General features: G+C 38.2%; 3 protein-coding genes across 6 annotated transcripts in view; 1 reads left to right on the top strand and 2 right to left on the bottom strand.

Annotated features, from left to right (window-relative positions):
• LOC149028059 (vacuolar protein sorting-associated protein 60.2-like) overlaps positions 1-12575 on the bottom strand; it is a 14858-nt gene extending 2283 nt beyond the window's left edge. The window contains exons 1-7 of one of the 2 annotated variants that reach the window (XM_089168224.1): positions 12289-12575; positions 11492-11643; positions 3631-3717; positions 1299-1392; positions 560-631; positions 372-483; positions 46-200 (exon numbers count right to left, since the gene is read on the bottom strand). In XM_089168224.1, the coding sequence (XP_089024350.1) occupies positions 46-200; positions 372-483; positions 560-631; positions 1299-1392; positions 3631-3717; positions 11492-11643; positions 12289-12357 (741 nt within the window). In that variant the 5' untranslated portion in view covers positions 12358-12575. The remainder of the gene's footprint in view (positions 1-45; positions 201-371; positions 484-559; positions 632-1298; positions 1393-3630; positions 3718-11491; positions 11644-12288) is intronic. The other variant, XM_089168231.1, reaches the window with a different exon arrangement.
• A 250-nt stretch (positions 12576-12825) lies between these two features.
• CTF7 (protein) lies at positions 12826-17371 on the top strand. Of its 3 annotated transcripts, none has more exons than XM_089168242.1 (7): positions 12826-13085; positions 14617-14872; positions 15693-15957; positions 16036-16131; positions 16238-16312; positions 16410-16762; positions 17004-17371. In XM_089168242.1, the coding sequence occupies exons 2-7, from the start codon at positions 14718-14720 to the stop codon at positions 17143-17145; spliced, it is 1086 nt and encodes a 361-aa protein (XP_089024368.1). In that variant the 5' UTR covers positions 12826-13085; positions 14617-14717; the 3' UTR covers positions 17146-17371. The 3 variants fall into 3 exon arrangements, with proteins under 3 accessions (XP_089024368.1, XP_089024381.1, XP_089024375.1); XM_089168255.1 differs by having other exon boundaries at positions 15696-15957; XM_089168249.1 differs by having other exon boundaries at positions 12826-13050.
• Positions 17372-17651: 280 nt separating this feature from the next.
• LOC149028061 (nudix hydrolase 26, chloroplastic-like) lies at positions 17652-23534 on the bottom strand. The gene is made up of 6 exons (XM_089168267.1): positions 23236-23534; positions 23066-23116; positions 21438-21530; positions 19057-19151; positions 18009-18123; positions 17652-17894 (listed from the first exon to the last, which is right to left on the bottom strand). The coding sequence occupies exons 1-6, from the start codon at positions 23488-23490 to the stop codon at positions 17805-17807; spliced, it is 699 nt and encodes a 232-aa protein (XP_089024393.1). The 5' UTR covers positions 23491-23534; the 3' UTR covers positions 17652-17804.
• Between the last annotated feature and the right edge of the window lie 778 nt (positions 23535-24312).

Consider the following 24312-nt stretch of genomic DNA (forward strand, 5'->3'; position numbering starts at 1 on the left):
AGAAATTGAAAAGCTAAGAACAGCACAGATGGAGGACAAATATACCTGGATATTATGCCTTCCTGATGGCACAGATCCATGGGCTGATGGGGCTGATGGCAACTCTGATTCTACATCAGGTTCATGGTCAGTTTGAAGATAAGAAGGCACCCCGTCAGATTCTGTCTCCATTCCCATATCAGCTTCCAAAGCATCAAGCTCTGTAACACAGAATGCAAAAGAAGTAAAAGATAAATTTACAGAAAAAAGGACCAAAATGGTATTGGTTAAAGGAAGACCCTAGGTTTCCCTCATAGGCAGCAAAAATTTACCACAATCAATTTCATGAGCAAAGATGAAAAAATCATGAATCTGCATGGCATCAAACTTACCACCCAAGAGTTCTTCCTCATCTATGTCATCAGGCACATTATAACTTCTACCAAGAGATTCTTGAATTTCTGTGCTCACATCCATCAAGTCCATCATCTCATCTTGCATGCTCTATCCATAACAATCCTCAATTTCAGCAATTTTCAATTAATGATGTAAGATTTAAATAATGTCAAGAAACACATACTTCTACGTCTTGAATCTTCACAGTCTGCATCATTCCTTTCAACTCCTTGTTTGCAGATTTCAGAGATGACATCTGAACAACACAGACAAAATTCAGCTCGCCAGAAGCTTCACTAACAATTTTTACTAGATCCATGAAATCTCCCAACAAAGACACAAAGAAATAGCATCAAAGGCAGTCGAAGTTATAAAATTTTGAAACTAGGAATCCAGACACTGGATAAGATAATCAAATTTTTTTAAGGACCTTTGTTCAACCGTCATTGATGGGGCCTGGGAGTACCTAGTCACAAATCTGAATGCTGTAATAGGAGAAAACCTGGACAAAATTTCATTTTGGACTAAACGTCTGAACCACGGCCTGATTTGATTATCTTAATTATCAAACAAGTCAGGCATGTTTCCTTCTATAAATTTCCCTTTCCTTCCTCAAGAATGATATCCTGTAGTTGTTGCAAGCAAATGGATTTACTTATTTGATGATCTAAATAATTTGACCATAGCGACGACCTAGATGATCAACAAGACATTAATACCATTTTTCCACATATAAGAATTACTCGACCTTTGTCAGGTAAGTCCTACTATTCAAAAGCATTTTAGTAAAGCACAATTATCTCATCCCTTTGAAATATTTACAAGTTCTCATAATACCCTCAGCATGATAGTACTTGGTCTATCAGAAGAAGGAAAAAAATGGGGGGGGGGGGGAGAGAAAAAGGTAGATCCTTGATACATACGGTTTGTTGAGCATCTTTCAGTCCCTCCGAAGCAAAGGAAACCTGATCAAGGTTGAAAGTCTGGTTGTAAAGCATATCACGTTGTTCTTCATACCTGACCATAAGAATCTAGTTGTAACACATAGTCCACATCAAAAGATAAACTTCACATAACAGGAGCTCATTTATATCTGTTGGATTTTTTTAGGGATCTCTGTCTTATCTTTATTCACTATGATGTTCAACAAGATTATATACACCAAGAAAATGCCAAATCAATGGATGAGAAGCTTCATGATCATGATTTGCAAAAACAGAGATGACATCCAAAGTTGCAACAACCGTAAAGGCATAAAACTAATAAGTTAATACCATGAAATTATGGGAAGGATAAGAATCTACACTTTCTATAATGACTGAAGCTATTGAAAAATTTTCCAGGGATGCTTTAACCAGGACACACAAAATGAGGTTCCTTAGTGTATTTTTTTTGTCGAAAATATTGTCTTGGTGTATGAGACGAGTAGGAACAACACCAACTTGGAGTTATGGAAATCAACCTTAGAATCAATTGTCTTAAGATAAGTAGTTCAAAGACAGTATATGATGTGTAACTTTAGGTATGCTAAGATGGTTAATAAGGTGGTAAATATTGTGAAGGAAAGATTCCACAAAGTGATTATGTTATGTATCTAGGCTCAAGTATAAACAAAGACATAGAGGATGATGTCGCGCATAAGATGGATGAAATGTAGAAGTGTGATTGGAGTATTTTGTGGTCATCATATTCCTTTACAACTTAAAGGAAAGGATTGTCATACAACTGACTATGATTTATGAAGTGTCGAATAGATAAACTTAGTGTAGTGGAGATACGGATGTTTCGATGGATGTGTGGCAAAACTTAGGAAAGATAAGGAATGACCACCACATTAGACCTGATTTGGGGGCAGCTCCAATACATGATATGCTTGTGAGAAAGTTCTATAAGGTGACATCACTACAGTAGCTCCTAACAAAATAGACAACAAAAAAGTCGTTTTACGTAACATGACTACAGTAGCTCCGTAGACAAGAAAAACTATGAGAAATTCATTTCCGATGGCAACCCAACATGAAACAGAAACCCTCATGCGCCAGTATAGATGAGTGATTTGATTCAAATTGAGGAAACTAAAAGCGTCAAGAGTCGGCTTCAACCATAGGAGAAGTGATGAGGATAGGTGTGCATATCTTAGGACTTGTAACATATATGACTTCACTAGAGCTGATAGGAGAGTAAGAACCGATGTAACCAATGAACCAACCCCATTTAATTAGGACAAGGCTTTGTTGTTGTTTTGCACACCAATGACCAATTCCAGAAAAGTAATGTTGATGCTTTGAAATAGAAGCCACTTTTCATTGTCTTCAATATGAGTTATGATTCATCTATGGGTGAAGACTTCATCTTGAGGAAGAAATATCATTGACCACAGGAAACAAACAGTAAGGACTACTGTCATGTTTTCAAATACTTCGCTGAAAACCACACAAGCACTTACAGTTGATTAAGAGTATGTTGCAGATAATTAAGCATTAGGTTCTCAACAAAAAGAGGATATGTAGAACACCTTCAACAGCACTACTCATATAATCAAAAAAATGGTGAAATAGTTTTCTTTTTTGAGAGAGACAAAAGAGCCCTTGGGGGGGGGGGGGGGGAGATATTACTTAAAAGAACATTCTTTCCCATCTCAAGGCTTTTGATTTTTTTTTTTTTTTTTCATCACCTCCACTTTCCAAGCAGACAAGTTAATAACTGTGGTAATTTCCAATCATTTAGATTTCTTCCAAATGGAGCATTAGCTCCAATGGGCACTAGACACTGTTCCCCAAGACTTCAAACTGATCTCAATAGAGGCCCTTTATTCTGCAGCCATCAGGTAGAGAATGGAGAGCATTCCCATGACATGGTATTTGCAGTTAGATACCATTTGGAAGAGAGCAATTCCCTCCTACCTTTCCCTACCCCAAATTTGTACTGACCTAGACCGTACAGTTTTGCCAATACACAAGCTTGTTCAATATCTCAGCAGGGACAGAAGGCTTTAATTATCAAGATTTGAGTTCTTCACCATCCATGGTAGGTTGCTGCAAACAAGTCCTTACATGTCTCCTCTTTCATTATCCAAAATTGCAATTCTCCTCCTAGACGATTTGATTATATAGTTTACATTAAATAGAAGCTAGAAGCATTGTTCATGGAAACAACACATTATTTTGTGGAAAAAATTTGATTAAGTTTTCTCATGGAAAATCTAGAAACATATATAAATACGACAATGATGAATAACCCCAACCTGTCAGCTACCTGGATGCCTCCACTCCCTTTGTTGCATCTTTTGAATCACTTTGTTCACTTTGATATCTCCTCAGAGCACATACAAATCTCAGAAAACTGTGGAATTTTCAAAGGACGAAAAATCCATGGATGAAACTCAAGCCAGCAACGTAATAGAAATGTGACAAGAAAATGTCACTAGTCAAAATTTGGGGAAGCAAAAAGAAAGGATCTAACGTAGTCAAAGTCAAAAATTATTCAGAAATTTTCTGCTGCATGCCCTAGATCTGGTTGATGCATGATAGAAAGCTTGAGCAACTCAAAGGACCCAATTAGGCTCAGTAAAAGGTCTGCATATCACTCCTGATAAAAAATTAAAGAAAACAGGAAGTCAAAGTGTGGGAGCAATGGTTTTAGTTGATGACAAATGTCATAGTTTTCTTTCTTTATCCTTTTAAAAAAAAAGAAGAAGAGTTTTTTCATGGTGCCACCTTAAGTTGGGCCAAAAATTCTTGACTGCCCACTTAAGTGGGAAACCTTTCAAACTGCCCACACTTGCCTTTTTTGCAAAATATTAAGTTACCCACAATTACTTTTCTGTTAACTTTGAAATTGAAATGACCATTTTGCCCGTGGGGTGAAGGGAAAAATAAATTTGTATTTTTACGAAACCTCACTTAATTTTTCAAAATTTACAAGAAAATTCCCTGGTTCTCTTTGATGGAAAAAGCCCAACCTTCACCATGCTAAAAGTTGACAAGGACGTCTCCACCCTGCCGGAAATCACCAACCAACAGGAAAAATCTCTTCACTTTCTTCAAATGATCCTTCCTTCGAACCTAACATCGCCTATCTCTTCACAGGAAAAGAACCCCCAAGCTTTTGGTGATTGGAGGTGATTAGGAGATTCTAGGATTTATGTTTCGATTCTTATACAGCTATAAGGAAAATATGACAAAAGATTAGAATCCATGGTTGTTGAAGTATTGAATCCAAATTTTGAAATTTACATCAAAATTTGGACAAATATCAAATAGAAATAAAATTTGGCAATACAATTTGGGTAGGTGGCATCAGAGAAAACGCTAATGAAAAGTTGACTCTGCCATATTTCCACCATGTCCCATGATCTACAGATCGAAAATTCTAAGACATTAGAGATGGGAGAGATGGGAATAGGAAAACAAAGCAGACTAAAAGCATCACCAATTTGATAAGGACTTCTAGGTGGGTTTTGGAGGAGAGAGTCCGAAAGAGAAGAAAAACAATGGTGGACAAAAGGTAGGATCGGACTTCTAGGTGGGTTTCGGAACAATCACTCTCTCTCTCGCTGGAAAAAGCCCCGTCGTCACCATGCCAGAAGTTGATAAGGATGTCTCTGCCGAAAATCACCAACGAAGGTATTCAAGTTGTGAAGCTTCCCGAATCTAGTGGAATCTCACCTAATAAACCACAATTAGCCATATCTACTCAAACCAAATTGGAAAGGTTACCAATCTCCAGTGGAATACCACCATCATAGCTATTATAGTACCTAATATAAAGTTGTTGACGCTTTGTCAGGTTTTTTATTTCTGGTGGATTGAGAATTAGGGTCTTGGGTTTCTAAAAGAGAGAAATTGGGGATTTAAGGTTTTTAGTAGGAAACTGGATGGGGGTTGGATTGAGTATGAAAGGCACTGTGAGGTGGGTGGTTTCCCGCGTTAATGGGTGCCAGTTATAGAGGTGGAAGGGTTATGGGAAGGAGTTCGCCGACGATGGGGGAGACATGGAAAACGAATTTAGGTGAATCACGTGAAATAGGGACTTTTCTTGTAAATTTTAAAAAATTAAATGAGCTTTGGTAAAAATTATAACTTATATTTCCCTTCACCCCATGGGAAAAATGGTCATTTCAATTTCAAAATTTTAAAAAAAAAAGTAACTATGGGTAACTTGATAATTAAAAAAAAGTCAAAAGTGGGCAGTTTGATATATTTCCCACTTAAGTGGGTAGTCAAGAATTTCGGCCCACCTTAAGGTGGGTGCCATGAAAAAAAAAAAAAAAAAAAAAAAAAAAAAAAAAACTGGTGTTTGAAATGATGAGTATTTGGTAAGTTTCTTTGAATTAGAAGTTTGGGTTGGCTTGGTTCAAATTGAGGGTTTTTTTTTTTTTAATAGTTTCTAAGCAAGTATCCTACGAATTATAAGGTATTGTAGATTGTACAGTTATATTGAGAGGGAAAGTACGACACCTTCTGACTGATACAGAAACCAAAGGATAATCCTCGGCACTCCTCCATTAGAAATGAACTCAATTAAAGAGTAGTTTTAAAAATGATTTCAGGTAAATGGACTACTTTTTCATGTTATAATAAATATCTTCTCACTTGGGGAGAACTAGAAAAATATACGTGGGTAATGAATGCTCCAAAGATGATAAAATGTTCTACCACCAACTAGGACTATCTGCATATGCCCTTCAGAAGAACAAAACACCCCACATATAGAGAGCCATATCAGAGTGATTAATGAGATCAGGAGGTACTAGTAGGAAAATCGTCAGTTCAACTAGATGAGTATGAGCACAGCTCATTGGTGCCAGCAGTCTCATCCATTTCTATGTAGCAACATGTGCCCTATAGGACATAGTGCACATTATATACATAAATACCACGGCTTGCATGCACCTTCTCTTGATCCAACAAACTTATGTTGTCGCCAATCCAGTGCCCAAGGAACTAGACCTTATGCAAAGCACCTTTTTCACATAGAGCTGATTTTCCCTTATGATCTGGTCGCAAAGTGGACCAGCTGGAATGCAAAGCAGGTTGCCTTTGAAAAATAACCATCATGGTTAATGTAGGGGAATTTTCTGCTGCTGGATAGTTCCTTCAAGTTCTCTAAGACTATACACAAACACATACATACATACCCCGAATGCTGACTCAGTTAAATCTTGTCAAACTGAAAGAATGAAATTTCATCTCAAAAATCAAGTTGGACAATTAATTGGGATCACCTTACTGATATAAGACAGCTCCTACAAACAGGCCTGCTATTGGTGCAGAGAGGTCAGCAATCATGCCTTGCCTACGCCTTGGTCCATATGGGATAGGGTAGAGATCGTAAATCATGCATTCAGGCCAATGTAGCTAGAAGGAACAAAAAGGGCGAACCTAGTACCAAAGGCTTCTGCACAAGCAGAGTCCAGGGGGCAGTTTTCCTATGCAGTCTTACCCAACAATTTTTGTTGGGAGGCTATTTCAATGCCTTGACCTCACGGCTACAACTGTGGTCCACCAAAAGTCGTGCCAAGGCCCACCCCTAATGTAGCTAGAAGGAATAAAATCCAGAAATTAAAACCATATTTGTATATAAACTATTCATAGAATGGATATTGAAATAAATCCACTTCTAGTCTTCACAACTCATAAAGATTCTACCTTGGACTACCTCCATGCTGATGACTCTGAACTGCAGAACCCTTCTTTCTGAATCCACTGTCATAGTTAAAGTTTAAGCTATAGCAACCCCTTTCTCCTAGTTGCGGATGGGCGTTTTATTAGGTCAGAGAATGCAGAGTACTTACAATAGAGAGGTAAATCCTTCTCTGGCTGATTTGGATTTTGGAAACCAGACAGGTCAGGGAAGCAATTTCCATTTGCTTATAATCCCATAATCCCATTAAACTTTACATTACGGCATTTCAGCACATCCCAAAGCAGGACTACCCTGCCCTGGGGGGGGGGGTACACATAACATGAGCAAGATTCACTAGTGGAAGAAACTCATATATCCCAATCAACCGGAAAGTGAAGTTTAGGTTTCCTATTCCCAAGAGTATCTAATAAGATCCCTCAAATACAATATCCCAGAGAAAATTAACAAGCTGATCTGGTTTTAACGGTGCCAGTTACCCCCTACACTGAATGTGTCCTCAGTCAGGGCTGCCCAACACATACCTCAAATGCCCCCATCCCCTATTCTCACAACTTCTCCCCTCTATATAACCCCCAGCCCTCTCTCTTTCTGTCTCGTCCACATGACCTAATTTCAGATCCAGCAGCGTAGGTTACTGCCCAGCAGCATTAGAAGCATAATTTGATACCAGGGGTATTTTGTCATTGACAGCCCTACTCGAATTCAGCTTGTCATAATTGTAATTCAGAGTTTGTTACAAGTCCAAATCTGTTTTTGAGTCAGTCTCAATTAAGATAAGTAACAGTCCTATTTAAGATTGATGCCCTTCTTTTTCTTTTCTTTTTCCTAAACGTATTATTTGAGTCAGTCTAGGTTGTGGTAAGGAGTCTTCTAAGGTTAGAAGTGGATATCCTGGTTAAAGTAGAAGTCCTACTTGAATTCTGTTTGGAATCATTGTTAAAAGCTATAAATAGACAGCCTATGCTTGTAACAAAGACAGTTTTGAGAATACAATTATTGAGAAGTTCACTGCAACAAGTTCAGAGTCAAGTAAAGCTTCTACAGTTTCAGATATAAGGAATTTTCCTTTGGTAGAGCTGCTGGTCTGCCTACACTCCTCCATCCTGCACCCCAGGCCTTCTAGACTTGGTGAGTAACATTTCATATTATCCCATTGACCTTTCCCCCATTGCACACTGCTGTTACTTCCTTCCCTACCCCATTCGGCCATCCCTCTTCTTCCCCAAACCCTGAATTTCATATCTATCAAACCCTCCCTCAGAATTCCCCTTCCTTCTAGACCCACAACCGCCCCCCCACCCCCCAAAAAAAAAATTCCCATTAACACTTTATCCCTGTCCCTGCCTCACTAAAAACCCTAAAACTTAGAGACCTAAATCTTAAGTGTAGAACAGTAACAACATTCAGTATATTTTTTTCTCCAAAACATAGACCTATAAGCTAACTTCAGGCCCTGTACACTCATCTGAGAGACCCAAAAGCCCCAAACAGCCTTGAATCCCTTAGCCGCAGGGTTATGTAAACCCTAAAATTTGACTGTTGTTCATCAAGGGGTCTTGGTTTGTTGGTCCTCATCCCTTTAAGGCTACATCAGTTGAGTGTTCAATGGCAGCAGCTAGTAGAAGTCTGAAATGATGGAGATCCTTCGATGGACAAAGCAATTTCAACCTATTTTAAAAGAAGCCTTCATGGGACCTCCTGGCTTCTCACTGGCAAGGAGTTCACTAATTCCATGATCCCTACAGTACTTGAGCTTTTTACACCAAGAAGGTCATCATTCTAGACTTTAAACACTGGAAGAGGGTCTCACAACAGAGGAGGAGGCAGCAGCCGCTTTGCTAAGCAAAGTTTGATTTATGTAAGTCTGATTCTATTCATCCATGATGGGTATTAAATTAGGGGGCCTTAGGCCAATAACAGGGCCTAATGGAACTTGTAACAAACCAAATAAACTTGATTGACCAAAGGAAAAGAAAGAGATATATAAGAAGAGACAAGAATGGACGGATACCGCAAGACTCAGGGAGAGCAGCCTGCAAATAGAATAGAAAACTATTGCAGGCAGTCTCTATTTTGTATATCAAAAATCCCAAAAATAAGAAGATTTGGTCGTTAGGAGGATATTATATTACCCCTAACACCCTAGTTAATGCAAATTAAAATAAAGGACATAACAGAAAAACCCAAGAACATAAATTTAAGAGACTAAAATACCCCTAGGTTCAAACGGAATAGAAAATTCAATGTAAACATTACAATAGCTCTGTGGATCCTAAATAGAATTCTGAATAAGTCATTTGACTTTTAAGCGATCACATAACCACCAAAGCACACTAATTAAAATAATTTAAATTGAACCATAACTCAAAACAGCTCAATTGTGGAATTTAAAATAATCAACTGACCTATTTTCGTACTTAGGCTTGGTACTAAGTATCCTGGCACACAGAATAAATCAACAACAACAACAACAACAATAAGCCTTGGCCCAACTAAATGGGGTCGGCTACATGGATTCTTGCCCTCCAATCAGTTCTATTCGAGGCCATGCTAGATACAAGGCCTAAGCTATACATATCCTTTCTCACCACTTCTCCTAAGGTTATCTTAGGTCTACCCCTAGCTCTTCTAGTTCCTAGCACACAGAATAAATCCATTACCAAATAAACCTATGGAGTATGGAACAAAGGCCCAACACCTATGTCTATCAAACCTAGGTTGATTCAGATGGAAACTATAGCCCCAATCAATGCTGGGTCTGCATCAGAAGAACTATTCTCCGGAATCACTTCTATACATAGAATTAGAGTTGAGATGAGGTTGATTCTTTAAACATTAATCCAATCAGCTAAGATGCACTTGTAGGGAATCAAAAACTCTGGCTTGGACCCCATGAAGGAGAGAGGTTGCAAACAAGAGCTGGATAAAGTCAAGAAGCAATAGGAAAGCAAACCAATGCAAAGACCTTTACTTTAAGATGTTTATGTTCACAGGTTCCTGTGTGATCTTCCCCCCCCCCTTTCTATCTGACATCTAAATTTTGTTGTCAAACAAAAGCTAGAATTCAATAACTTCAAAAACATAAGAAATATGATGTCAGAAATAGGGTAGAACTTCTCCAATAAAATGTGCTCGGGAAAGGATAATGGAATTTAAGAAATGTGAAAAATTAGTCCTAAAGCACTAAGGGTCATATGCGTACTAATGAAATTTGACATGCAGGCCAGGAGGTCACTAGGGAAATGCAGATCAGATCCTCAAACAAGGATTTTACTTGGGACCCCCATGTCATCCACCATACGGAACAAGAGGGAGGGGGAGTGGACCAAAGACTGCAGGCACCTAGTTGTAATTTCTTTCAGAAGGTGACCGGTTGCCAGTTTGGTACAGGAGGGGGTACTTCTGGTCAATGACTGAATGGCTCATAGTTAATTGGCGAAAAATTAAAGGAGTAGACAGCGAGGAGCAATGAAACTAATCTAGAACGAGGAAATTTTCTATTGGCACTTAATTTCTACATTTTCTAGGTATTTACTCTAGAACTCCCTCCAGTTTAACATGTTTCAGTCAACTGCCTAATGACCGCAAACTTAGATTCTAATATTTCCTTCAATAGCCCAATCCCAGCTGCTAAGCCTTAATATACATTCTGCAGCAACATCTCATAGTTACAACTTACAAGAACCCCACCCCAACAAATATGCTTCAGACAACCTGTATTTCTGTTTTTGAGCCATCAGACAATTTCAAACAGAAATCCCAACCCCAACCCCAAGATGGAAGTAGCGAAATCAGCAATAGAAGAAAAAGCTGCAGCCATAGTAGATCGGAGATCAGAGCAGAGAACAACTCAAAGGATACTTGGGGAGACAAGAAGATTGTAGACACAAGGGAATTCGAACTGGAAGTGAGCTTGTGTCAACCCCACTCCCCCCCCCCCCCCCAAAAAAAAAAAATAAATAAATAAATAAAAGGGGGAATTGTTGCTGCATGATGAGTAGAAATCTTCTTTTCCTCTTTCTCCAATTTGAACCCTAATGTCCCTGTACCTTGATCCATGAAGCTCAATCTATTTTTTACTTCCCCCAAAAGCCACCAATACTGATCACGTATCAAAGTTACACTAGGGTAACTATCATAGCACGCAAAAGCCTATGAAGTGTTTGATAATCGCAGTCATTTGGCTTCATTGAATTTGTACTTAACAGGAAGTCCATAGAAAGGTAATGCTTCATTTGAAAAGAAAAGATACAAATTCAGAAACACAAAGCTTCATTTATATTCATGGGACACCTGGGTTTAGGGAACCTTAAAGGCTTCTATAAGAAGTCCACAAAGATAATTCCAATGAAAGTTTGGCTCCAAATCCATATGACAAGTTTTTTCTATAGCAACAAATATATTTTCAAATATAATGTAAATATGAGTTCATTGTTTGCAAATGGATGGAAGCAAAGAAGGCACTCACATTCGCTTTTGCTTGAGAACTCTCATAGCCCGAGCTTTCACCGCTTCCTGAGCAGGACCTGGCCGTGTTTTCTTGATCTGTTCTCTGTATCTAGTAAGCTCAGCATCAAGCTTTTTGATCTTCTCATCTACACTTTCCCCTCTTTTATTAATCTGAAAATACTTATGCATCACTCAGAAAATTTCATAAACAGGCAACTCACATACTAGAGAGCCCACACGTAGAAGTATACAACAACCAGTATGCAGAAGTATACATGAATTGAATATTGCACTTCAAATGTGACAAAAAGTACCACAATTTACTTACGCGAACCTTTCCAAAAACAAACTTTCAATTAGCCATATTTCTGTAGAAGGGCCAATTCAAAGACAACAACAACAACCGAGCCTTATCACCCGAACTAAATGGGGTTGCTACATAAATCCTTTCTAAACAAACTAGGAAACACTGAGATCCAAAACAAATGAAAATGGAAGTATTGTTTTGCAGACTCGGAAGGTCCTTGAGTTTTATGAAACATTAAGTTTCTTCAAACTAACTACAAAGATAATATCTTGCAAATATGAGGGTTAGCATGCTTAATCGTCTGTAATACCTAACAGATAGGGTTTCTTAATTCCTTCAAAATGAAAAACACAAAGCTAAGCAGAAATAGAGTAATTCGAACACGAATTCAACTAGACAACAAGAAGGAAGTATCAAGTTAACAACCGAGGATATAGATATAAATGAAAAACGAAGTCGAGAAAAGCAAAAATACAGAAGGTAGTAGAGATATGGATAGAGAAACGTACCCTGTCGGAGGCGTCTTGAATAGACGGAGGAGGCTCTTTATCCTTCTTGGCACCGAAGATCTTCTTCATCTTCCGTCTCGTTCGATGTTGAATCAGTTACGATGCCCAGAAACAGTACGAACCCCACAATGGACACTGTTAGAAAGCTGCAAGGTGAGTGAGACTCTGGAATTCCGTAGCGTTTCGAGAATTAAGAGACGATAAAGAAATTTTGAAGCTTAAGCCGGGAAGACGGCACCGTGTTTGTTATCGGGTTGCAGAAGCACGAAACAACCAATGGGTGCCCTCATCGGTTCGACCTTCGATGAATCGGATATAACGTTCAATGGAAAATAAATAAATAAAAAATAATTTATGGCTAATTTTAAAATATTTAAATTTTCTTTCAAATTACTCAATCACCATCGCAAGTTACGGGTTTATCCGTGCTTTTATCGTTGGATCCAGGGGTAGTTTTGTCCATGAAAACTCCCGCGTACACAATATATCTGCTTAGCGCGCTGGCGGGAAAATTTTAAACAAAAAAACAGAGAAAAAAAAGTGGGAAAAAGATAGCTACCTGCTCGTGTTTCACACTTTCACCAGAGGGAACGCTTGTTTTCATTCGTGTCCTCCTTAACCGCCAGTTGTTCCCTTTTGAAGTTATTTATCTAACAAAATTCAGCTTTGATGAATCCTCTTGAACGTGAAGCCGGTGGGAGAAGATCGCAAGCAGATAGCGAGCAAGTCCCTAAGAAGAAAAGCTTTGATTCTCTATTCTAAGTACGACCCTTTGTGCAACTTGTTCATCGTTTTCAGTGAGTTCCTGTGATATACATTTTAACTGAGGGTTTGATTTTTTGAATTTTTATTTAGTCCGCTTTGTACATTTCATTCCTTCATATATAAACATTCAATGGCTGAAATTAACACAATATAACAAAAAAGTTTTTAAGTGTATATCCATTTTCATTCCTCTTTCTTTCTTTTCGCTTTTCGTCTTCTTCAATTATTTTGGGGTTTTCATCTCCGAGTCAAAACCCTAGTTTATTTTCCTCCGATTGAACACAACTCCTCTTTTCAATTAGAAAGAAACAAAAACCACCCAAAATTAACCCTAAATGGCCTATCGCACCGGAGATTCAGTTGAAATCTACAGCGAAGAAGAAGGATGCGAGGGTTCTTACTAGGCAGCGGAGGTTTGTTAGCAAAAAAGGAAGTAAGCTTTTGTGGAATATAAGTCATTGTTTGCAGATGATGAGTCGTGTTCACTGGGAGAAATGGTTCATCGCAACCAACTAAGGCCTAGCCCTCCTGAAATTAGAGTTTCCCAGTTTCTTCTTATTCTTTCTGCTTCTTCAATATAAAGGGCTTCCCATCTTTAAGTTATTTCAGTCTTTGACGTTAATAGTTAGGCTTAGAGTATGTCTCCTTCGGAAGGTTCATACGAAAATCTCTCCTCCATTAATTTTAGAGAACAAGTTCATCTGTGGCTTTGATCTTTAGAGGCATATGAGAACATCTTTTAACACTTGCATCATCACCAGAACAGGCAGAACTGCTATATAAATTTAAATAGAATTGCCCTCAACCAATCCCAACCCAAAAGGAACCTCTACTGAATGGTTCAAAACCATACTGAATCGTCAACCAGTGATCCTAACCCAAAAGGAACCTTCAATAAGTAACACAAATCCAAACCCAAGACCTCTAATCAATAGCTCAAAGCTTGAGTTTGTTACGCTCTGTTGCTTGCAAGAGTCACAAGAACTGAACTACTTATGGATGAAAACGAGCCTTTGAAAATGGATGGAAGTTCTTTGTTCACCTGCTATTCAGTGTCCCAGGAAGTGAAGTATAGGGTATTTGACCAAAAAGTTGGGGGGAAAAGGGAAAAAGAAAGAGGGTAACTGTGGCCCTTTCTGGTGGAGATGCTTCGTTTGCAGCTCCTCTGTTTGCAAAGTGACACAAGTGAAGAAGACAGTGGGAGGTAACGAAATGATTAAGTGTAGAGCATTTTTTATATTTTATATTTAATATTTAATATTAGCCATCGGAATTTTTTTTGACAAATGTCATGCATCCATGGAGAGATGGATGGAAATGGACAAGTGCAAAACTGGACAGGACAAAAATCCTGATTTTTCATGGGAAGTCTTCAATTTCTTGCTTTGGGTATTTCTTGTTTAAATGGAAAAAAAAATTCCTCTTCTTTTAGAAAATCCCTGGTTTTCCATTGTAGTTATCTAATTTATTAGATTTCATTAATTGAGCACATTGGTTCTTCAATCCATGCAATCATTTTTTTAATTTTTATCATTACTTCTGTGTGTGGAATTGACACAACAGATCCAATCCTCCAAATTTAATGTTGATCAAGCTGAGTTTGAGTTGTAAAGCAATCCAAGACATGGAATGAATTTCCCGTAAAATTGAAGTTGTGAGCAAAGATGCAGGCTAAGATCAGTGATTTTTTCAAGACTTCCACAGCCAAACTCTCTGACCGTCCCCAGCTTTTCGGTCAAATTGAAGATGACCTGGAACTCAAGGCCCCAGAAATTGTGGTTACATACAAGCGTCGGGCTCCGAAAGCAGACCCTAATAGGTATTAATGATTCAACATAGAATGGGTTTCTCACACTACATGTTAGATACTCTTCTGGACATGCCAACTTTCTGAAGTTTAAGGTTTTTGTTTGTGGAAAGACAGGTTTGAATTTTTGGTACTTTTGTTCTGAATCCCCTGTTTAGTTTGAGATTCTTATATTTCCTTCTCCGAGGTAATTAATTCCCAATTAACAGTGGAATATTGTAGCTTACCATTTGCTCAGTTCCTGAAGAACCAATACTTTTAGTTTCATCACATGTGATCTATTTGTATCTACAGGTACTGCTTTTCTAAATAGAATGTTAGACCTTCTCTACCCTCACTAACCTGCCTCCTTTCTAAGCATTTTCTAAATCTCTCAAGTTATTATATCCAATGCCTTTTATTTTCATAATTCTGTGGAATGTTACTTGGAAGGGATTTCAAAATGGAAGCTGAAGCCATGTCTAATTCTTCACAAATACCTAAATGGCCTTTTACATTGCTTACCCAAATTCAAACTCCTTGCAGTGATTTTTTGTAAGTTCAAATCGAAGGAAAAAACAGAAGAAAAAAAAATATTATTGTTCCTTCCTATTTCTACTCCGCCATCCCCCAATCTAATTTGCTGGTAAAACCTATCTTTATTGTGTTTCAATCTATGCTGAAATTGAAATTACTGAAATTGAAACGTTGGGATGCAAATCCGAGTTAGTTAGTTTATGAGACTTTATTGTCTGCTTAAAATGAATCTGAAATGCCAGTACATGTTTGCTGCCATTTGTCTTTCACACAAAATGTTATTATAACAATATTAACTCATGTTCACTTTGCACAGCAGCACTGACTTTAGCAATCAGCAAACTGAGGAAACATCATTAAAACTAAATCCAGCTGTTTCTACCGTAGAACCAGCTTGCCCCTCTGGTAGAATCCTGAACAAGAAGAGAAGTTATGCTCAGTATCATCTGGAGTTGGGCCAATCTGATTTCCTTCTTCATTTGTGCTCTATCTGTGGTCTAAAATATGCTCGTGGGGAAGAGGAGGATGAGAAGGTTCACAAGGCATATCACAAGAAGATCACACATGGAATCCAGTGCAAGGTACATTGCTCATAAGGTTTGAGTAATATTATTTGGCCTGCTATGAATCTGTTCTATCTTATGTTTTTCCTTGCACAGGGTTTTCGTAATGAAAGAGTTGTCCCTGTGCCTTCAAGTGATGGAGCCCGCATCATCTTGGTATTAGATGGTGACCCACCTCCACAAAGGAACAAGGTTTCACTTATCATTTCTACTTTGGGTTCAAATGCTTAATGGTTGGAGTGGTCCTCAACATGCTGTTTTTTCTAAGTGAACTTAATGGAAATGCTTGCACTTGCAGATTCAGGAGGTCATGAAGATAATTGAGAAGGATCTAGGATTGGAAGATGGATGGCTTATTCATAAGTTCTGCAAGGTGGCTTTCTCATTCCTTCTGTACGATACCAATCTCTGATGTATTATTGAGGGGGTGGCATTGTATCTTCATAATGTTTCTCCTTTTACTCTTCCAGGTGTATTTATTCATTTCCTTTCAGAGGATTGCTGGCTGTCTAGTTACTGAACCAATAAAAAATGCCTACAGAATTCCCTCAAGTTCTGTGGCTCCGAAAGATTCTTGTGTCACTAAAGCAAAGAAAGCTAGATCAAATTCGACCGTGCTTCACTTTGGAGGTGTTGATTTTAAGAGAGATATCATTAAAACAGGGCCACCAGTTAACTGTGCTGAGCTGACAGACAGGGACATTGATGGAGCAATCTTGTGCGACAAGGCAGCTGTGCCTGCTTTCTGTGGCATTAGAGCCATATGGGTCACACCTTCTAACAGAAGAAAACACATTGCCACTCGATTACTGGATGCTGCAAGGTAACTCCAAGTCACTGTCAGCCTGCATTTTCTAAATTAGTTTATTTCAGACTCAAATGAATATAGCTTTCTTTTCCAAATGAGCCACTCCTAGTAGTTGGGATAAAGCTTAGTGAGTTTGATGTGTCATCTTATTTTCTGTTTCTCCAGTTTATTGGAGCAGCAACTAGGTTTGGAGCAGATAAAAATCCGTTTTGCTTTACATTGTATCCTTGATTGGTGTAGTTTCTTTCTAATGCAGGAAGAGTTTCTGCATGGGTGTGGTCCTAGAATCCACTCAATTAGCATTCTCTCAGCCAACCTCTGCTGGAAAGGCATTAGCATCCAGTTACAGTGCTTCAGAGTCTTTCTTGGTTTACAAGGCTGCTAACTATAACTGTTAATTGTTTTTTTTTAACAATATCCGATTTGATTGGCAGCAATGCATGGATAGTTATTCCAACAATTCTTTTGGGGTTAAATGTTCCAACAATAAATAGAAGGTAGAATGATCAAGTATGTGATATATGTCTTCATATTTCAAATTGGTATCTTTGCTGGTTAATCCTAATGACGATAATTTGTGAAGCATTTGAAGCCCAATCTCTGCAGCGTGAAACCACCTGAGCCAGGTGAAGATATTTTTGGCTTTCTTTGCTCCTAGGGGTGGCAATTGCTGGTTAGAGTTCAATGAGATTTCTTTCGGTTTGTTGCCAAAGAATGGCATGTAATGGGAGAGATGCAACATTTTTTTTTAAGAAATATCTTAAATAGCGTAAAGCTCCTTTAGACAAGTTCTTCAAAAATTTATGACATCTGTTTTTTTAGTAAGAAATGGGTAATAAGATAAAACATTTAAGGCTGCGCTTAGATGTCTAGAAGAGGAAAGAATATGGAAAGACAGGGAAATAAGTTCTCAACGTTTGGTTGCCCATAGATGTTCGGTATAAATGACAGTGACATGCATACAATTAGATAGCCAAATAAAACTCACGGGAAGCTACCATGGCACTTCCACCATGTTGGATCAGTGAACTCCAGTCATTTCTATGCATAGAATCGTCTATGAGCCCTGTCCAGAAGAATCTGACTGAAGATATGGAGTGAAGAACTTCAGAACTTCCTCATATACAGGCTTCTTGAATTCAACTGACTGTATCATTATACAAAAAAAGAACATAGCACATCAACAATTGAGTGGATTAAGTTATATTTCTATTGCATTTATGATGATGATATAATCAACAGAGAATCATTAACCACCTACAAGTTCAATTATCTGTTGTGGAGTCATCCACGTCCACTCCCCAAATTCAGGCTTTTCTGTTCCATCACCCAAAAGGTTTATCTCATCCTCTTTTCCAGTCAATCTAAGAAGAAACCTGAGCATTCAAGAGTCCAAAACTTGACAAAATGAGTTGGATGAAAATATGGATTTATAGAAAATATAAACATATAATGATTGTGCTCAGCTAGCGTAAAGCAGTTACAAGTACATGGACAAATTCAGGCTGTCTATTGCGTTATTAGAATAGTTAATCAGAATGACGATAGAAGAAATCAAACATAATCCGTTCCCATCCAAAACCAAACAAATTACGAAATAAAAATCAATGAAGCCTATCCAAGAATTACTAAGCAAATAAAAAAAAATGAACTTCCAAAAACTCTGGCAATTAGAGGCAGTTTGGCACATCCAATGAACAGGAAAATATGGGCCAACCAAATTTACCACGTGAAATTACAGCCAGAAGTAAACAACATCACCAGATAATCCAAATCTAGCAGTAGTAATCATCCAATCTAATTTAGAACAAATGTACAAGGGCACAGGGCAATTTTATATACTTTGGAGGTAGGAGGCCAATAACTCAAATCAGGCTGATTTGGTAGCTCAACACAGGTTGCCATTTGATCTCACCTCTTATCTGATAACTTCATTGATTGAGTTCAATGAGGAGACATCTGGACTGACCTTGATGCCTTCCATTCCTTTTCAGATACATTTACTGCCAAGCTTCCCACGCATATCTCATTCCAATGCGACCCAAGATCTGAACCCAACTTACCAGATCTACTGAAGCAACAATCCCTAAGGGCTAATGATGGGTTTTATTTTTTAGCTATTTTCATGTTCATTCATTGTTGTGGATAGTAGTGGCATTATTTTTTATATTGTTTGTCTAGCAAGGGGAAAAAATGTTGCTTGGATAGGTAAGAGAAGAAGTATTATCACATAGCAATAAATGTTTTATTGTCGATATGCATTGAGAATTAAAAAGGACAAACTGAAAAAAGTGAATGTGCATGCTTACCACTTCTGTGCTTGACCTTTCCAGTTTGTTCCCCATTGATGGTTGAGCTTTTCTCTAACCTCCGGTGGAAAATCATAAGTCAACCAATAAGGAACCTGAACGAAAAATTCAATGTACATTCAGTTAACCAATTTTCAACCTTAGAGGACAGCAACAACACAACCCAAGACGATAGGCAGACAACTAAGCAACCTAATCATGAAAATACAAAAAGGGAGGTTAGGCATGAATATTTTCAGTTCTACTAGTTTTAAATTTAAAGAAGGCCTTTTGGGTAAAATAAAACTCAGTTCCCTAACTCATAAAAAATTTGATATGTCAAACAGAACGACATGGTGTACTTAATTTAAGTATCTGAAAAGTAAGATAGGAAAGATTGACATATAAGATTGAAAGATATGCAAATTATGGTAAATATGTGAAAAACAAGATATTAAAAAGGAATGGGAAGAATAGAATGCCCCCTTCCTACTTCCCCTTCAATGGTAAATGACATGTCAAGGGAAAGAACCTGTTGAAGAACTCAAGATGTATCAGGTACACCCCATCTCCCATCTCCTTTGGCCTGTCCGTCTTCTTCTCCTTCCTTTACAATTAGCTGTTGTGGTAATCCAGCTTCATCTCTCAATGGGGAATACATGATGCAGGAAGAAGCTATCGAAGAACTTAATGCACACCAGGTATGGCCCCTCTCCCATCCCTCTTGGCTCTCCCATCTTCTTCTTCTTCTTCAGTAGCAGTGGCAGCCATTGCACTTCCAGCAACAGTGGTTCCCGCTCAAACTTTTTCTCCTCTATTTCCCTCTTTTCTATCTTCCCTTTTTCTCTGACAGAACTTGAGACTAATGTGCCAAGAAAACTTGGTGGCTGTTTTTCTAGGTCCTGGAATACCACCTTGTTGCCCAGGCATCACCTTGACAACTATGCTTCCCACCAACTATAGGAGCTAAAATATCTTTTTGAAATTATAAGAGGATGAAAATCTATGAGATTCAAATTGGAAGCATGAAATGCATAGCAAGAATTAATTTCCACCCAGACCAAAAAGCTGCTTCATTTCCCATGTTTGTTGATCCAATTCCCTTGTTTTCTTTACCATAAGGTTGAGGGTACCAGGTGGGTGTCCACAACCCGAAACCTAAACTAAAGAGTTAGAGCTAAATTAGGAAACAGAACTAACTCTACTGCAAGACATTTGGGAGAAAATAGATATTTCTCATATACTGATCTCTTGGCCTCCAAATAAGGATCAAGTGGCACTCCAAATGGGCACAATAAAAACCGAAAACATCTGCCAAATATCCCAATTGTGTGATTAGTGTTTTTGATAATTTCAGACATATTATGGGTGGTTTCTGATAGGGTCAATGTCAGTCTACCCCCAACTCTTTAGACTCCTTCAAACTGGATCAAATCATTCCTCCACAGTGGGGGCATTCCAAGGAAACCTTTGCAGATGGCCATGCCAACTCATATGATTTCCTCACTGTTTATCATGTATCAAGGCAGCTCCCAACTCAATTCTAATATGGTTATTCCTTATTTTATCCTTCCTAGTTTTATCCCATATCCATCTCAACATCCAATCCCTACAACACTTCAGTTTATCAATATGAATCTTATAAACAACATTTGCATTGACATTTTACTAACTAATATAGCACTGCCTTTTTCAGAATTTATAAGTATATAATCTACCAAAGAAAGTCTTACCATTTTTAGGTTGCCATTTTACTAACTCATGACAGTTTTGCCATTTCCAAGACTATATTAGAATACTGTCAGAAAAATTTCTAACAAACCAAACAGCATGGAACTTCCAATCCATGGGAAATTAGTATGGTAGAATGCTTCTTTTTTTTTTTTCCTTTTTTCTAGTCATTTGTATTCATCTCTTATCAACTAAACACAGCTTTAGACTTCTTTCTTAATCAATAGTCTTTTGGCATAAATAGTGGGCTTGTAACAGTTTACATCCTCAATGAAACCTCTGATGAAGCAAGCTAACAAACTAAGATTTCATGCTCCTCATCTTGTTTTTCCATACTTGTAGTACTTCCAACCATTTTCCATTTGAGCAAGAGGCACTACAAAAGTTTGGGTAAAAAGAACAAGTGCAATCAATAAAACATTTAGACTAGGTGTAAAGAATAGCCAAGAAGCTTAAAAAGAAGAATCTCTTAGTAAGTATAGCAGACATGAGTCCTTGGACTAGTTATGCAATATTCGGACAAAGCCAAGAAAATTCTCACAAATGACTGAGCGGTAAGCTTTTTTTTCTTTAATTTATTTTTATTGTTCTTTATACAGGAAAGCAACATTAGATTAACGATGTGGCATTATCATTCCTTAAGAATTTATTACATAAGGATTAAAACAAACCTCTGCAAGAACTTCGGCAGAAGCAACTCCTGTTTCCTCTCTCAATTCTCTCATAGCAGCATTTCTTGGTTCTTCACCCTCATCAACACCGCCCTATATGGCATCAATTCAAAAAGGATTTCAGAATAGAAGGCTGATAAATATTTGAAAAACTAAAAGGTTAATGCACAACAACTCAGCAGCTTAAAACATAACAGGAAAACAGGAAAAGCAGAAAAAAACAAGAAGATGTGGTTAAGTTAAAAATAAAAGGACAATACACATAACCCGAACAGAAAAACAACTCAGCCTTATCCCAACTAAAGGGGTCATCCAATCAGCTCAATTCGAGGTTATAGTTGATACATGGTCTAAGCTATGCATGTCATTCCTCACTACTACTCCTAGGGTTATTTTGAATATATCATTGGCTCTTTGGCTCTTCCAACTGAATAAAGTGAATCAAGCAATTGCTTTGTACATGGGCATCCAAAGGCCTCTTTGAACATGGCCATGCCCACTCAAACAACTTTCTCACAGCTTATCATGTACTGGAGCTACTCCACATCAGCTCTAATATGATTGTTCCTTACTTTATGCTTCCTAGTTTGCCACTCATTGGTCTCAGCGCCCCCATCTGAGGAAAGGGACTAAGCTTATCTAAATGATGCTTCTTAATTGCCCAACATTCTACACAACCCATCATAATAAACATCTTCACTATTGATAAACCTAACCTAGCAAATAGCATTTCCCCCTTCCTTTGTGCTCAAATTGTTATGAAGACCTTCATATTTCTTTGCCCTAGCCAAAGGGGTAATGTAGATAATGACATGAAAATCAGAAAAGAACCATGGTCATAATTATTGATTTAGTCTTAAAAGTATCATCAAAATCCTCTTTTTCTCAATATAAAGTAAAGCAGTCCATGAGTTATTTGATGGCAATATTAGATATCAGGACAAGTATTCATACTTTGTGCAATGGATGTATCCAGTGCACAAGGCTTCCGCCACTGCAGAGTCTAGAAGGATCATATGTATGCATTCTTACTCCTGCTTCACAAAGAGGCCATTTCCTTAATCAACCATGAGTCTATGACCATTACAGGTCACGATGAAGCGGTAACCTCACTGTCGGACAAAGGCCCATCCTCATATTTTTATGTAGTGCACATTAATTAAAAAGATAAAATATTTGATTTCCTTCATGGTGATCTCTCTTCCATGGATGAGAACCCCAACATTCAGGAATTGTTGTGATTGTTTGTCATCACGTGGTAACCATCCACCTCAATTGTGTTGGTTAAACTATCTTAACGACCTCCTAGCTTAGCAAGCTGAGTGCTTTTTGGTGGAGTGAAAAGTTGTAAATCTGATATCTATAAGGGCCTGCTGAACTACACTTATCATCCACAGCCGTTGAGCTAAACTGATCAAAATCCCAGTGAAAAAACATTAAATTCACCGTTCTCGCCATCCATCGAAGGTCTTAGGAATCTATAATTTTCACCGCAGCCAACTAATTGAATTATTTAATACGGAAAGACTGAATTCATGATTCCAGTAATGGTTTTGTACACTAGTCCGTCATAATAACTGAAAGGGGGGAAATTACGTTCATTACTGACAAATAGATATAAAAATTACCTGCGGCATTTGCCAGGCGCCCGGAATGTCGAGCCTTGAAGCAGCAAAGATCTAAAAAAATAAATTAATACACAAATGAAAGATCAACAATCCAAAAAGGACCCAAAGAGAAGTGGAAAAACCATATGATCAGAACTTATTAGATAAATTGAAATACCATATGATCAAACCTTATTAGATGAATTGATTAGGCAGATGCCCACATTTCTCCTGTAACCTTCCGGAGGAGCTTCCATGGTAGATGATGCTGACAGTGACGACGAGCAAGAGGAGACAAGCTTCAAGTGCTTAAGGTGGTGTAGGTCGGTCAATTTGCCAGATTTCGAATGGCAATACGGGAAAGACGTTACCGGCGTTCGCAGAGCCAATAGACGAGGACGATAAAATGAGGGATTACAGAAAACGAGTCGGCCCAACGCAACCATTGCAGGCGGAAGGAAGACGCTTTTGCGCGTCTTTTGCTTGGCAAAACCACCAATTTTGTGTCAGTTGACGAAATTACCCATCACGTGCTTGGTGGTGCTGGACGGCCTGTGGATCTTTCCCAAAGGCAAATTTGTCATTTCATTGCGTTGTTGGCATGGGGTGGTTTGTCGCTCTAAATACCAATAATGTGGTAATGTTGAAATTTTAGACTTGTTCCAGTATCAGTAATTTGAGTCCGGTATTAAACTTAGATATCAAAACTATATCGTATCGATCATGTCTATGTTTCATCAAGAAGATGTGGATGCAATTTTAAGTATATCATTAAGTGTGTTTCCTAAAGAGGATAGTCAGATTTGGGGAGAGACAAGAAATGGGGTGTTTACTTCTAAATCAGCATACCAAAGATCAAGAATGGGATGGATACCACTCTTGTGAGGGACCGAAGTATGCAAAGAAACTTGGAGAAACATTTGGAGTTGTGACTCAGAACCAAAGGTGAGAAGTTTTATGTGGAGAGCATGTGCGGGCGGTGTCTCATCTGCTGAAAATTTGGTTCGTAGCGGACCAACATTTACCAAATTAAATACCGAAGCGTTGTGGTGGAGCCCTTGAATCTATTGATCACATTTTGTTTGAATGTGATTTTGCTAGAACAGCGTGCACGCCTCCCCGCTTGGTTCCATCCCCCAAATGGACCAAAGCTCCATCGTTTATTGCAAGCTGGAAATTTCTTGTAAGGAGAAAAAGAGCTCCAAGGAGTTAGCGGGCTTGGCATCATGCATGTCCTTGGAAGGATCGAACAGAATGTTTGATGGTCA

Source organism: Hakea prostrata, chromosome 1 (assembly GCF_041222555.1).
Source record: "Hakea prostrata isolate BN-2017 chromosome 1, UWA_Hpros_2, whole genome shotgun sequence".
In the NCBI taxonomy this organism is placed as follows: Eukaryota; Viridiplantae; Streptophyta; class Magnoliopsida; order Proteales; family Proteaceae; genus Hakea; species Hakea prostrata.